We start from the raw sequence: 16256 nt of genomic DNA, 5'->3' as shown, positions 1-16256 counted from the left end.
TACTTAAAATCAGACTCATCACATAAAAAATAAATTGTTTTTAGATCATTTTCACTTTCACACTCAGTTTCAAACAAATTTTCACTTGAAATGAGTAGAAAAATCAGATAGTGGAGCAAGTTTTTCTTCCTTTTTTCGATTTTTCTACTTATTTCGAGTGAAAAGTGTCTAAAAACAAGCTACTTTTTAATGTGATGAGTCTTATTTTACGTAGAATGAGTTTAGTTTTGACTAGAAATGAGACATTTTGACAAGAAATAAGACAAATATTCTTGGAAAGATTTAGAGTTTTTGCAGTGTGAGGAGGAGGAGGAGGAAGGTGATGAAGACTTAGAGGCGGAGGATGACTGCGGGGGCGGTGGCGATGAGGAGGCCGAGCAGGAAGCAGGCGCCGGGGGGGAGGGGCGAGGCGGTTGCCATGGCGGCGGCGGAGGAGTGGATGGAGGAGGTCTGGATCTGGGAGGCGAGCAGCGCCGACAGAGGAACCTGGGAGAAGAGGGTCGGGCTGGCGTAGGTGATGAGGGCGTCGATCTTCTCCGCCTCTTTACTGCACGCTTCAATCTGGAGGAGACAAACACATGCTTAAAGGGATAGTTCAACATTCTGGCAAACTGGCCCATTGCCATAATCCCTATAGAACCTTCCTCCTGCTTATAGAATTAATCTCCTTGTTGTTTACAACTACTTTCTGGTAGAAAACCAGCATGAGAACAATAGTGACGGACGAGAGTTTCACTATATTTATCTCATTGTTCACGTCACTATATCACCGTTTAGACTAATCTGATGTTTGTAAAGTTTATAATTGGACAAACATTACTATTTATGTGTGCACGTTTTTGTAATTAGTCATGGTTATCATAGATTAGCAGGGCTAATGGTTAGCTACCTGTTTAACTTTAATAACTCAGTGACTCAATAAACGCTCCATGAAAAAATATTTTCTCCAGCGGATATCTGAGTTCCAACATGACTGAGCTAACTGGAGTAGTTTCATGTCGTGTCCCACAACGGGAGGGTTTTAACAGCTGACGTCCTGGTGTTAGCTTATGGCGCATTTCCACTAGCACGGCTCGGCTCGGCTCGGCACGGCTCGGCTCGGTTTGGTTGTGTTTCCATTACAACTGAGTATCACTAGTGCCGCCGTGACGTCATTTACACGTCGCCGAGCAACGCTCTAAACTCTGTAAATATATAACTTTAGCAACATTTGAAACATTTTCAGGCGAGAAAGTAGTCGTTTAGATCCCAAACATGTTGAAAATCTGACAAAATACCAGCTGTTTACAATTTTGTTTCAACGAAGTCGGCGTTACTAAAGCTAGCTGTAGTGAGCAACGCACTTCCGGTTATTTTCACAAAATAAAATACCCGTTGCCTTTTATCATAAGGAAAGCCATTACGATAGAATTGGTGCTTTTACTTTGAAAACAGGAAGTGAACCTACCCTCGCTGTAGCTAGCTTTAAACCGCCGTTTTGACTGCTCTCGTCCCGTTAACGGCATTTAACCGTTCAATATGCCTTACCGGAGAGTCTTGCCAGCTCTGAGATCGGCCTGGTTCATTGTAAAACATTTATTTATTGATGTAAATGTGGTGTTTTCTGTGCGTACAGACCCCAAGGCAGTGCTGCTCTTCTGTCTAACCACAAACAAACTTCTGCTACAGCCACAATTGTTAGATTTCATCAATGAGACCAACATTTAAGAGTTTAACCAGCCGGTGGTAAACCTCTAAAACAGTGATTCTCAAACTGTGGTACGCGTACCACTAGTGGTACGTGGGCTCCCTCTAGGTGGTACGCAAAAGACTCACCGAATTAAACATAAATAAAATGAAATAAATTTCAGATGCATCAAAAAATCAGGCAACCGCATATTTTCGGCCGAAAATGACCAAAAATGCATTTGCAGGATGTTGTGATGATACCATAGAATAGAGACTGTATAAATACAAGCAAAAACCTGCCGAAAATGCCGACATCATTATCAGCAAAGGAGTCCAGGCACCGCTCCGACCACACGTGTATCTGTTTACCTGTTAGCTCCGTTAGCTCTGTTAGCTCGGCTAGCTCCGTTAGCTCCGCTAGCTCCGTTAGCTCCGTTAGCTCCGTAGCTCCGTTAGCTCCGCTAGCGCTGTTAGCTCTGTTAGCTCCGTTAGCTCCGCTAGCTCTGTTAGCTCTGTTAGCTCTGTTAGCTCCGTAGCTCCGTTAGCTCCGCTAGCTCCGTTAGCTCGGCTACTGTCCAACTGGAGCGGCTCGTTGAGCAGCGCTTCAAATAACCTGCGTACTTGTGCACTGCGTACGTGTGTCTTTGATGTTAAAGTTTAGTGTTACTTCTCACTCAGAGTTTTATTTTTACGATCGGGGGTCATATAAACATGAGGCACTGCTAATCTTTTCCGGCCAGTCGTCATGGAAACATGACGCTCTGTCAGTGCTGTGGCTTTTGGACCCGACTGAAAACAAACGTGTATGAGCTGAAAAATGAAACGACGTATCATTGTATACCGCCATTATAATTAGTAATTAGTAGGCTAATTATTATTATTATTATTATTAGGGAAGACGGGGGATGGTTGTAACAGCATCACTTTCACCAATAAGGGATAACAGTGTGTAAATGTGCTCGAGAACTTCCTTCGGGATCAATAAAGTTAATTCAATTCAATTCAATTCAAATAATTACTGTACTAGCTAACCCTCTAACCCCCACTCTGAGGACAAGTTCTCATTTTAAAACCAAACTTCTGTGCTGAGTTTCACAGAGTTTTGTCACAGTTGTGTAATTTTGCACTTGAACGCATCGCAGAGATCAACATCAGAGGACACACACACACACACACACACACACACACACACACACACACACACACACACACACACACACACACACACACACACACACACACACACACACACACACCTGAACGAACTGAACGACCTGAGACGAAGCCTCAGCATCAACATCACATCACAGGTGAGGAGCTGTTGCTTAGTAACAGCTAAAACTAAAATCCTGCCAGAAATTAAGCACCAGAGCTGCCGAGTGTGTGTGTGTGTGTGTGTGTGTGTGTGTGTGTGTGTGTATGTGTGTGTGTGTGTGTGTGTGTGTGTGTGTGTGTGTATGTGTGTGTGTGTGTGTGTGTGTGTGTGTGTGTGTGTGTGTGTGTGTGTGTATGTGTGTGTGTGTGTGTGTGTGTGTGTGTGTGTGTGTGTGTGTGTGTGTGTGTGTGTTCGGCTGCTCTTCTCTCATTTCTCTGTTTGTATAAAAACCTTCATCCTCTGTTTCTCTGGTTTTTCCTTCACTCAGATGTTAAACAGTCTTATTCTCTCTTCCTTCCTCTTTTGATCCAGTTGACCTGATCTGTTCCCTCCCTCCATCTTTCTTTCCTTCCCTTTTCCCTTCCTTCCTTCTTGACCCAATCTGTTCCCTCCCTCCTTCTATCTTTCTTTCCTTTTTCCCTTCCTTCTTTCCTCCCATCTTTCCCTTTGTCCTTCCTTCCTTCCTTCCTTCCTTCCTTCTTGACCCAATTGACCCAATCTGTTCCCTCCCTCCCTCCATCTTTCTTTCCTTCCCTTTTCCCTTCCTTCTTGCATCTTTCCCTTTATCCTTCCTTCCTTCCTTCCTTCCTTGACTCAGGAGGAGCCCCTCCCCCCTCTGTTGCTACGGAGACGGACGCTCAGCTCTTCACTTCCTGTGGTGTTTTATTTTGAAAAGTGAGAATAAAGTTTTATTTATTTCAGTTAAAAAACATCTGGAGGTGAAACTTCTCTCTCTTTCTTCTTCTTTTTCATTCATTCGTTCGTTCGTTTGTGCATTTGTTCATTCGTTCGTTCATTCATTCATTTATTCGTTCATGCGTTTGTTCATTCATTCGTTCATTTGTTCGTGCGTTCATTCATTAATTTGTTCATTCATTCGTTCATTCATTAATTCGTTCGTTCATTCATTTGTTTATTCATTCATTCATTCGTTGATTCATTCATTTGTTTATTCATTCATTCATTCGTTCATTCATTCATTCGTTGATTCATTCATTCGTTCATTCATTCATTCATTCCTTTGTTCCTCTCTCTGTCTCAGACTCTGCTGCGAGGCGTTCAATGACCGTGGGAACAAACTGACTCTGATCTGCTGAATCAGAACCAGTCGGTGAGTTTCCTGTTGACTTTTCTGTCACCTACAGTAGTAAACAACTGGATATAAACAACTTCTCAACCGGACTGAAAACATCAACAAATGACTCTGGTGTGTGTGTGTGTGTGTGCGTGTGTGTGTGTGTGTGTGTGTGTGTGTGTGTGTGTGTGTGTGTGTGTGTGTGTGTGTGTGTGTGTGTGTCTGTGTGCGTGTGTGTGTGTGTGTGTGTGTGTGTGTCTGTGTGTGTGTGTGTGTGTGTGTGTGTGTGTGTGTCTGTGTGTGTGTGTGTGTGTGTGTGTGTGTGTGTGTGTGTGTGTGTGTGTGTGTGTGTGTGTGTGTGTGTGTTTACCTGCAGAGGTGTTGGCTGCTGGTCGACCGGCGCGATGAGCACGACGAGCTCGTGGTCGATGCTCAAGTAGCCGAAGACGTCGCACTGAGGCACCGAGACGTGAAGCCGAAGGATCTGCAGCACGTCGTGGACGGTGACCGGCTGGTTCCGGTTCAGCTGCACACACACACACACACACACACACACACACACACACACACACACACACACACACACACACACACACACACACACACACACACACACAGGTCAGAGGTCAAAGGTCACCTGCACACGACTCAGGAAACATCTGGAACATCTGTGTGAACACCTGCTGCTCTGTTTCTGCAGGTGAATGGAGTTAGTTTTGCTCTTCACAGGAAACAAACTGAGAAACTTCAGTGTCACAGCTCCACCCGGTGGCCGACGGCTGTAATTGCACCCCTCTAAAATCTAATTTAAACTGTTTTAAAACCCAAACTTTAACACTTCAGCAGCACTTACAGACACCAAACCTTCCACTTTGATCCCTTTCTATATTCTGAAGGTTTTTACAGAAGGGATTGTTGATATATCATTCACAGCCTCATTTATACAACATTTTATTACTAAAAACATGGACAAATTAGATTTCTTTTTTTTAGGGCTGGTGACAGTATTTTCTCATTTACAGAGTGATAAAAAGAGATATCCACAATCCTCCTCTGTAAAAACTAAAGACTCTAATATGTCAACACAATAAAACAAAGTAGATTTAGCCATTGTTCAGGTTTCTGTTCTGGAAATATATGCAAATTAGCGCATATTTAATTAGATATTGCCTCATTTACATGTTTAAACATAAAATTTGACAAATGTAAATCTGTTGTCAAAACCATCCGAGGTTTTTTATCCGAGACTAAATCTGTTTTATATTTTAATGATTGTTAGCGAGTGATTCTTTTTTAATGCTTTATTTGTTTGTTTTTAAAGCCTTAAACAGATCAGCAGCTCATCAATACATCAATATAATATAAATATCTCCACTCCCTCAGCTGATCTGCTCTTCTTCCTCGTTGTTCCCTAAAGTACTAAAGACTAAAAACAGGAGGTGATGGAACATTTTCTGTGTTTAGCTCCTAAATTGCGGAACGAATTACCACTAGAAATAAAATAAAAAAAATTAAATTACAGCTTAAAACTTCACTTTTATTCTTTGGCTTTTTAACTCAGCATGAGAGTCGTGTTACTGCTGCTCTTTTATGTCTTTTTTATTCTCATTTGAACTTGAATTTTTAATCTTTTCTTTTATGGCTCTTACCGGTACTGATGGTTCATTTTTATTTATTTTTAAATTCTTTTTTATTCTTATTTTTAATTCTCATATGGATGATCAATCAGTCAGTCAGTGTGATCAATGGGTTCGTACCTTGGAGAACGTGTTCATCTGCTCCTTGTTCCAGAGGATCTGCAGCATGCTGGCGCAGACGGGACAACACGCTCCTGAAATCAGAGAGAACACAGACGACGTCACCGTTAATGTTTCTACTTGAGAATTATATTTATGAGCGATTCCACCAAAAGAGTGCCATTTCTGTCCCCAGCATATTAAATGTATAAAAACATGTAATAATATAATATAAATTACATTTAATTAATTAACAAAGCACCATACACATGAATCACTGTAGAAATTAAAGATATATAATTTTTAATTACTCTAAAAAGGCTTTCAAAACACTGAAACATACAGTAGCCTTTGTTGCCGGTCCCCACAGCCAAACGCTATATTTTACCTCAATGCACATTGCATAATGATTAAAATCCTTCTAAAATCAAATTTTTTTTGCATATTAGTGTGACTTCATATTATATCTACACTTAAAAAACTTTAAAAAGTAAAATATTCAGTTAAATCCTAAGAATGTTCTATGTGTGCTCCAGCTATTAGTATAGATGCTGTGTGGCTAGATTTCACACAATTGCTGGTTTTATGCTAAAATCTCATCGCCGTTACTCATACTTCTAAAATGCAATGATAATAAACTTTTGAAAGTTGCAATAAATTATACAAAGTAGCCTGAGATTGACCAGAACTCATTTTGAATGAGTAAATGTGTATATTAAAAAATTCTATACTGAAATGGAATGAAAAATGAAGTTTAATTTTTAAGAGTTACAACGAGCAAATGGTGCTCTTTTGGTGGAATGACCCTTTTTTATTTATGATGTTTTAGCTCCGCCCACCTGGCGGCGTGACGGGCCGGCAGCCGGGCGTGGACAGCGGCGGACAGGGAATCGAACCGCAGGCCGACTCCAGCGCCACCACGTCCGACACGGCGCCCACGGCGTGACACGGGCCCTCGTAGTCCACGGCGACGCGGTCGGTGAAGGCGTCGCACACCGTGTTGTAGGTCTCTCCGTTGTGGCCGCACACCGGCTGCTGCTTCCTGCACGACTCCTAGCAACACACACACACACACAAGTTTTATGTTTAAATATGTAAATGAGGCTATATCTAATTAAATATGCGCTCATTTGCATATTTAATTAGATATTATATTAGATATAATCCCATACAGAAATTTCGTTGTATTCCTATTGTTTTTTACAGTGACAATAAAGCTTCTTAACAGGTAACTAGTAACTGTAATAGATTACATCCTGACCTGGCAGCGGCCCATGATTACTTTATACCAAGTAACTAGTAACTGTAATAGATTACTTGCTGACCTGGCAGCGTCCCATGATTACTTTTTAACATGTAACTAGTAACTGTAATGGATTACTTCCTGACCTGGCAGCGGCCCATGATTACTATTTCAACAGGTAACTAGTTACTGTAATAGATTACTTCCTGACCTGGCAGTGGCCCATGATTATAATTACGTTTTAACAGGTAACTAGTAACTGTTATAGATTACTTCCTGACCTGGCAGTGGCCCATGATTATGATTACCATTTCAACAGGTAACTAGTAACTGTAATAGATTACTTCCTGACCTGGCAGCGGCCCATGATTACTATTTCAACAGGTAACTAGTTACTGTAATAGATTACTTCCTGACCTGGCGGTGGCCCATGATTATAATTACGTTTCAACAGGTAACTAGTAACTGTAATAGATTACTTCCTGACCTGGCGGTGGCCCATGATTACTATTTCAAGAGGTAACTAGTAACTGTAATAGATTACTTTCCGAACTGGCTGTGGCCCATGATTATAATTACGTTTCAACAGGCAACTAGTAACTGTAATAGATTACTTCCTGACCTGGCAGTGGCCCATGATCAATATTTTAAAGGGATAGTTCAACATTTTGGCAAATTGGCCCATTGCCATAATCCCTATAGTTTTAGCAGTAGGTTCATTAGGTAACTAGTAACTGTAATAGATTACTTTCTACCTGGCAGTGGCCCATGATTACTTTATACCAGGTTACTAGTGACTGTAATAGATTACTCTCTGACCTGGCAGTGGCCCATGATTACTATTTTAAAGGGATAGTTCAACATTTTTGGCAAATTGGCCCATTGCCATAATTCCTATAGTTTTAGCCTTATAGGTTCGTTAGGTAACTACGTAGTAACTGTAATAGATTACTCCCTACCTGGCAGTGGCCCATGTAGGCCAGCGTTTTTCCCGCCTGCTGCAGGTGACACACGCTGAGGTGCACGAGGCCGTCGGTGTCGCACGCCGGCTCCACGCTGTTCTTGTCGCACGACGACGGACGACCGACGCACTCGAACTGAGGACAGTCGGAGGAGTCGCTCAGACACACACGGTACCGGGGCACGCACCTGGAGAGACACACACACACACACACAGAGAGACACACACACACACACACACACACACACACACACACACACACACACACACACACACACACACACACACACACACACAAAATAACACAGTGAATTAACAACATCAAACATCTGTCGCCACGGAGACAACAGGGAAACAGGAAACCTTCAGAATAAAAGCCTGATTCTGCAACGTCGAGGTAAACAGAGGAGGAGAGGAGGAGGAGGAGGGGAAAAAGTATATTTTTTGTTTTTTTTTCCTTTTTATTTGACAGCACATAGTGAGACAGACAGGAAAGGGGGAGGCAGAGAGAGGGGGAATGACGTGCAGGAAAGGTCTGCCCGACGCAGGACTCGAACCGGGGACGCCTGCATTGAGGACTGTAGCCTCTACATGGGGTGGCCGCTTTAACCACTGCGCCACGCACCGCCCCGGAGGAGAGAGAGAAGGAGAAGGAGGGGGGTGTAGAGCCAGTGCACTATTCGGATTCGGATTCGTATTCGGGAAGAAACCGGAAGTGGGCTCACTGACTTCAGCCGAGCTAGTGCTACACCGAGCTAGCCGGCTAACTTCCGCTTCAGCTCTCGGCTAACCATAGATATATATACTGACTAGATGCCGCGTTCTGCTTCTCAGCGTACGTCAACACGGCGGCCATCTTGGTCAGGGGTTTCTGACCATAGACATATAAACGTCTGACCAGCAGTCAGACCAGTCAGACCCTGTAGAACATGTTTCAGTGTATTTATGCATGTGGGTGTGTGTCTGAGTATCTAAGTGTATGTTTAATACATAAAAACAAAAATTATAAAAAAAATTCAAAATTTTTTGTTGTTGTTGTTGTATCATAAATATATGTCTGACATTTATAATAAACCAAACGGCTTGAAAATCGGTTGAATATTCGGTGAGTTATGGCGATTTTAATGGTTGATAGACGTCTGTCTCTGTTGACTAGTGCAGGAAGTAGACACGGCTTCCCCCTGACCAAGATGGCCGCCGAGTTGACGTATTCCACTCAATAGAGCTGCCTGGGAACGCGGCATCTAGTCAGTATATATATCTTGGGGAGGGGATTGCAGTTTTTTGAACGCGAAAGTGACTTCACTTCTCAAACAGACAACTGTCCCCTTGATCTCTACTGGTGTTGTGCTTCTATGGCGGCGGAAGCACCAACGTTACGGTGCGTTAGCGCCACCTACTGTATTGGAGTGTGAACCAGAACCACCTGGTTATGTTGCTGCTGCTGATCCAAACGTTTATTTTTCTTTAGGAAAAAGCTCCAGAATGATGAGGAGAAACTTCGGACAGAAATACTATTCGGGATCAAAGCTTTATTCGTGTACTTCTGAATAGCGTATTCGGGTTTGGGTTCACCGCTAGCAGGAGCAAGAGAGAAGGAGAGGAGGAGGACGGGAGAGGGAGCTGTAGGAGTTCTGTGGCTCCTCTGACAGGGTTTGGAGGAGCAGGAAGAGGAGGAGCAGTAAGAGGAGGAGCAGGAGGAGGAGGTGCTACCTGTGGCTGCGGGGGCAGGGCTTGGAGGAGCAGGCGTTGCCGAGGCGACACTGTCCGAAGACGAACTGATGATCCTTGAAGCCGAGGCAACGAGCGACGCACGCGCTCGGATACGTCCGACCGTTGGAGGAGCAGACCGGGATGAAGTGATCAGGACAGCTGCAGGGGAGGCCTGAGGAGGAGGAGGAGGAGGAGGAGGAGCAGGAGGAGGGGGGAGGAGGAGGAGGAGGAGGAGGAGGAGGAGGAGCAGGAGGAGGGGGGAGGAGGAGGAGGTGGTATTGATTATTGATTTTTGGATTGATTGATTATTAACACATCTGATGTGAAACTTTTCCACTTTAAACTTGTTTTACAAGAGAAAACAGGAAAATTTCAAAATAAAAGCCTGATTCTGCAACACAGAGGTAAACAGAGGAATAAAGGAGGAGAGAAGGATGAGGAGAGTAAGAAGAGAGAGAGAGAGAAGGAGGAGAGGAGAGAAGGAGAGGAGGAGAGAAAGAGTAAGAGGAGGAAGAAGAAGGAGAGACAGAGAGAAGGAGGAGAGATGGAGGACAGAAGGAGAAGATGAGGAGGAAGGAAGGAGGAGGAGGAGAGGAGATGAGATGGAGGACTGGAGGAGGTGAGGAGGAGATGAGGAGGACAGAAGGAGGAGAGATGGAGGAAGGAAGGAGGAGGAGGAGAGAAGGAGGAGACAGAGGAGAGAAGGAGAAGATAAGGAGGAGGAGGAGGAGATGAGGAGATGAGGAGGACAGAAGGAGGACAGAAGGAGGTGGTGGTGTGTTGTCTGTACCGGTGAAGTGGAGGACTGGAGGAGATGAGGAAGGAGGAGGAGGAGGAGGACAGAAGGAGGAGATAAGGAGGAAGGAAGGAGGAGAGAGAGGTGGAGGTGTGTGCTGTAGCTACCGGTGAAGTGCTTGTGTTCGTGGTCGTGGTCGGAGCTCAGACATTCCCTGGTGGAGCAGATGGTGTTTCCAGCAAAACAGGAGCAGGTGTGACAGTCGACTCTGAAGGAGGAGCCATGGTCTACACACACACACACACACACACACACACACACACACACACACACACACACACACACACACACACACACACACACACACACACACAGATGTTAACAGGTGACTGTGACCATGTTAACATGTTGAGTCTGTGGAGAATGACTCCCTCTAGTGGTCGTGAGAGGAACTGCAGCTTCTTTAAAGAGGTTTTTTTTTTTTTACTATTTCCACCTTAATTCTTTAGTATTTCCACCTTAAAGCAGAAGTAAGCGATATTTTTGTGTTAATCTAAGTCTTAAATAGTTGTATCTTCTGACAGCAATCACTTACATAGAGTGTTTGGACCGAAACACGGGTCTGTCAGTCACTCTGCTCTGCTCTGAGCCCAGGAGAAAACTTTTCTCGTATCCTACAAGTTTTATCCAATGAGGAGAGAGAACGGCATAAAGGGGCAGTCCTCTCTGTGTGTGCAGCCAAGGGACGCCGTGAATGTGGCGACGTAGGGACGAGGACCAATAGATCCATGACGAGGGCGGGGGCTGCTGACTCCATCAGCTGACAGGAAGTTATGGTGCGTTCAAGGCAACTCGTAACTCGTGTTTTTCTGACCTGTGAAGTCGTACCAGTTCGATCTGGTACGAGTTCACAGGTCAGAAGTTACGAGTGGCCGTTATAGTGACTTTCACAGGTAAAACAGGTCGGAAAAACACGAGTGGGTTGCCTGGAACGCTACAAAGTCGCAAGTCGTGACTTGAAGCTGTAATTTACGGTTTCAAAAGCCTGCCTGGAACGCAGCTTTAGCCAAAACCACCGGATCACTTACTTCTGCTTTAACTCTGCTCCAGTTGGTGTCTCAACTAATACGACTATACACATAGTATCAGTGGTTCTCAAAGTGTGGTCCAACGACCCACAGGGGTCCTCGAGAGGGTTCAAGGGGGTCCCCAACTTTTCTTGAAATTTGACCACTTTTTTCTAGAATTTTTTTTTTTTTTACCACTTAAAAAAAAACAAAAAAAAAACAACTTACCACTATTTTGCTAGAAAATGTAACTTTTGAGAAAACTTACCACTTTTTTCTAGATTTTTAAAAAACTTTTTTTTCTTTGAAAATTTTTACCACTTTTTTTTAGAATTTTTTTTAACCACTTTTATTATTATTAAAAAAAACAACCTTTTTCTTATTTTTAGAAATTTTACCATTTTCTTAGACATTATAAAAAACTTTTTGAGGAATTTTTACCACTTTTTTCTAGAAATTTTTTTTAACTTTTTTTTTTTTTTTTTTGAGAAATCTTACCACTTTTTTCTGTTTAAATGTTTTTGGAGAAATTGTACCACTTTTTTCCCAGAAATGTCTCTACAACATTTCCAAAAATTCACGCATTGGCCCTAATTTGAACGTACATTGACTAAAAAAGTAACATTCTTCAGTCTCAGTCTCAGAACATATATATTTGTGTATTTCTGGTGTTTGTTTCAAAATGTTGTCCAATGGAGGAGGGTCTGTGGCCTAATTGTGTCAATTTAGGGTCCTTGATGTAAAAAAGTTTGAGAACCACTGACTCAACAACTCAGTTTCATGTATTTCCTACACCAGTGAGTGTGTGTGTGTGTCTGTGTGTGTGTGTGTGTGTGTGTGTGTGTGTGTGTGTCGTACTCTTCCTCTGTCCCCCCACGCTGCAGCTCTTGCTGGTGTCGACACACGGCATCTCCACACAGTTCTCCAGGCGGCCGCTGGCGCCACAGCTGCAGACCTCGTAGCATCCCGACGGTCCGGTCCGCGTCGGCACCTGGATACGAGCGTCCAGCTGCACCAGGAACTCAGAGGCCTCGCCCAGCTTGCAGCCTGCACGCACACACACACACGGGTTATTACAGCTCACTAAGACTAAAACTAAAACTAGCAGTAAAAAAAAAGATAATAATCTAGTAAACTGAAATAAAAAAACAAAAAAGGAGAACTCCACTGCAAAAACTCTAAATCTTTCCAAGAATATTTGTCTTATTTCTTGTCAAAATGTCTCATTTCTAGTCAAAACTAATCTCTTTCCACTTAAAACAAGACTTGTCACCTAAAAATGAACTTGTTTTTAGATAATTTTCATTTGTTTCAAACAAATTTTCACTTGAAATAAGTAGAAAAATCTGCCAGTGAAAGTAAGTTTTTTGTGCTTGTTATAAGAAAGAAAAACTTGCTCCACTATCAGATTTTTCTACTTATTTCAAGTAAAAAAAATGCTTGAAAGAAGTAAAAAGTGTCTAAAAACCAGCTGCTTTTAATGTGATTTTACGTATAATGAGATTTGTTTTGACTAGAAATAAGACAAATATTCTTGGTAAGATTTTGAGTTTTTGCAGTGTAACTCCAAACTCCAGGTCTCAGTGCTAAACTGCAGTAAAGTAGAGTCAGATATAGACATATCTATCTATCTATCTATCTATCTATCTATCTATCTATCTATCTATCTATCTATCTATCTATCTATCTATCTATCTATCTATCTATCTATCTATCTATCTATCTATCTATCTATGCATGTTTCCTTCTTATATTGACTGTATAATAATCACTCTGCTTCTTTTTCCTTCTCATTCTTGTTATCATTTAATTGTTTCATATTTTTTGCCTTTATTTGTAACAAATTTGGTCTTTATTTCTGTTTTAATGGGTGAGGGTTTCATATGAGCCCTTTTAGGTTTCATGCACATTTGGAAGTTCATCTTCGGAGGTAAATTAAAAACTACTATACTAACTAATTCCTCAAAAATAAAAACTAAACTAAATCTTATTTTAACTCACTAAAACTAAACTGAAATAAAAATGCAAACTGAGAAAACTAAATAAAAAAAAGAAAAAGAAAAATGTTAAAACTACCTGGGACACAGAGGTGCGGCTGACAGTTGAGCTCGTCCAAACAGCCTCTCCTGTTCACCTGACACAGGTGGTTGCTAGGACACGGGTTGGGGTTACAGGGATGGATCACCTCCTCCACGATGCTGTTGCCAAGGGAACTGGGGGCTGGAGAAAGAAAGGATCAAACCCTCAGTTTGTGTTGTTCAGAACTTTTTAGTCGGATCAGGAAAACTTTGATCCAGAACATCTGGAATATTCTGATCCCAGATGTTTGGTGGATTCAGGAACAAAATGGGATTTAGATTCAATTCAAACTGGTCAAATAAACAACATTTATAATATAGTATAAATAGCCTACTATTTATACTATATATTTTGCACCTGATTTTTAAACCATAACAGTAACAAAGTCAATCAAGTTAATTTTTGATTATCCCACAAATTAAGAACTTTTCCCCAAATACTGGATAATTACATCAAATTTTAAGTTATATTATTAAATATTCACAATGTATTTGACTAATGTACTGTTTATTTGCTTGTTTAAAAAAAAAAATATCTACAGTATATAGCCAGACCGGATAAGAAGTCACACAGTCACATTAAACACTCACAATCCAACCTGGATAAAAGTAAAGATGGATTATTGATTATTGATCCTGGATGGGAAAAAAGGGCTTTCCAAATCCAGATCATTTTGATCCAGATTAAACCTTTTAAACACAGGCCAGATGATCAATAATCTATAATCACTGTGACCCACTGGACCTTCAGCCTGTGTGTTGTTCTGCCCCCTGGTGGCAGCAGATGAAACCACCTGCAGGTCCGACTCCATCATACATATATAAAGACGTTCATATGTAAAATATCTGTAAATTGTGGTTTTAATTTTCCCCATTCCAAGTTACAAGACAGAGTGAGTGAGCGCTGGTTTGTCCCGATGCCCCTGAACCCCCCACGGCGGCGTGGCGGCGACTCACTGAGGTATCGGTGCAGCGGGATGCAGCGCTCCGGGTCGTCGATGGGAGAAAGCAGCTCACAGATTCTCTCTGGAGTCTGACCCTCATGGAAACGCTTCCTGTCTCCACACTGAGTCAGGATGTCCACGCAGTCCGACCTGACACACACACACACACACACACACACACACACACACACACACACACACACACACACACACACACACAACAACACAATAACATATCAGTAACACACACACAGATATACACACACACACACACACACACACACACACACACAACAACAACACAATAACATATCAGTAACACACACACAGATATACACACTGGGGCAACAACACAACTCAACTAACTGAGACGAAGAGAAACGACTCAACAGTAAAAACACAAATTTGCTGAGTCACTGTTGAACTGATTTTCCAGCCGTTAGAGGCTCAACACAAATACAAACATGAACGATGCAACTTTAAGCTTCCCGATCTGATGCCAGACCATAATAAACAGCCAATATGAAAACATAAACTTTGAAAAATAAAAATAAAACTGGAGCTTTTTTAAAGATTAAAGTGAAAATCTGCTTCAGAAAGAAAACTTAATGAATCAGATCATTAATATCCATCGTGCTAATCCAGAACAACTCTACTAGAAATTAAATTAAAGTTTTGTAAAAGAGTTTTTATAGTGTAGATCTGCACCTTCAGTCTGTCTTCTCCCCTTTAATGAAACCAACTGGTGTTATGATTTAAATTACATGTAATTTAAATCATTGGAAAGTCTGAGTAGTGATTAGTCACCTTTACAACGAGGTTCAACTTGTAAGAATCGTGCGTTCGTGATATGAGCAACACAGTTAAACGTGTGGGTGGCGGCCTAAAAAAACGTGTTAAAATCTCCTGCTGGTGTTCACTCTTTTATATCTATAATAGATATGTAAATATGTAGATATATATAGGCTATGGGTCAGTGACAAATAAAAAAAATGTTGTAAATGATAAAAAACAGTTTTCAAAGCGCCAGATTTGTTAAAATGTAAATTTTGTGTCCATGTTTGTTTCATATTATGACATATAAAACTTGAATGCCCTGAAAACGTGAAATGGTGTAGCCACAAAAGCCATTGTATCCACCTACAGTGGATTTAAATAAAGTATACTTAAAACATTACATTGAAATAGATTACTTGCTGAACTTCTATATTTGAATTTTAATGCATTTTAGCAACTCTGAGCAGGACTTATTCTAAAGTCTATCTATCTATCTATCTATCTATCTATCTATCTATCTATCTATCTATCTATCTATCTATCTATCTATCTATCTATCTATCTATCTATCTATCTATCTATCTATCTATCTATCTATCTGTCTATCTATCTATCTATCTATCTATCTATCTATCTATCTATCTATCTATGGTATCTAGTTTTATTTTACTGTGCAGCACTTTAGAAACCTTAGTGTTTATTTAAAATTGCGATTTGTAATTAAAATGGATTGGATTGGATTAAAAACAACACTTTTCTTCTAAATAATGACTCAAATATTGTAAAATCTGTCAAGAAACTTAGTGTTAAATTGCAAAAGTGAATTACATTTATTCCACATTTGAGTCCAGATTTATTTCCCTGTATATAATTATCAAATTTA

At 41.4% G+C, this 16256-nt stretch overlaps 1 protein-coding gene across 1 annotated transcript in view; it reads right to left on the bottom strand.

Annotated features, from left to right (window-relative positions):
• Nucleotides 1-330: 330 nt before the first annotated feature.
• Nucleotides 331-16256, bottom strand: part of reck (reversion-inducing-cysteine-rich protein with kazal motifs) — a gene marked incomplete at its 3' end in the record, with an annotated part of 64475 nt that continues 48549 nt past the window's right edge. The window contains exons 12-21 of the mRNA XM_083995234.1: nucleotides 14610-14746; nucleotides 13651-13794; nucleotides 12433-12621; nucleotides 10675-10794; nucleotides 9772-9943; nucleotides 8057-8246; nucleotides 6694-6907; nucleotides 5876-5949; nucleotides 4489-4644; nucleotides 331-561 (exon numbers count right to left, since the gene is read on the bottom strand). Of these exons, the coding sequence (XP_083851360.1) occupies nucleotides 331-561; nucleotides 4489-4644; nucleotides 5876-5949; nucleotides 6694-6907; nucleotides 8057-8246; nucleotides 9772-9943; nucleotides 10675-10794; nucleotides 12433-12621; nucleotides 13651-13794; nucleotides 14610-14746 (1627 nt within the window). The remainder of the gene's footprint in view (nucleotides 562-4488; nucleotides 4645-5875; nucleotides 5950-6693; nucleotides 6908-8056; nucleotides 8247-9771; nucleotides 9944-10674; nucleotides 10795-12432; nucleotides 12622-13650; nucleotides 13795-14609; nucleotides 14747-16256) is intronic.

The sequence above is a fragment of the Trachurus trachurus genome (assembly GCF_905171665.1).
Source record: "Trachurus trachurus genome assembly, chromosome: 20".
NCBI classification, from domain to species: domain Eukaryota; kingdom Metazoa; phylum Chordata; class Actinopteri; order Carangiformes; family Carangidae; genus Trachurus; species Trachurus trachurus.
Note: the sequence above shows the minus strand (reverse complement) of the source record. Positions and strands in the feature narration are given on the sequence as shown.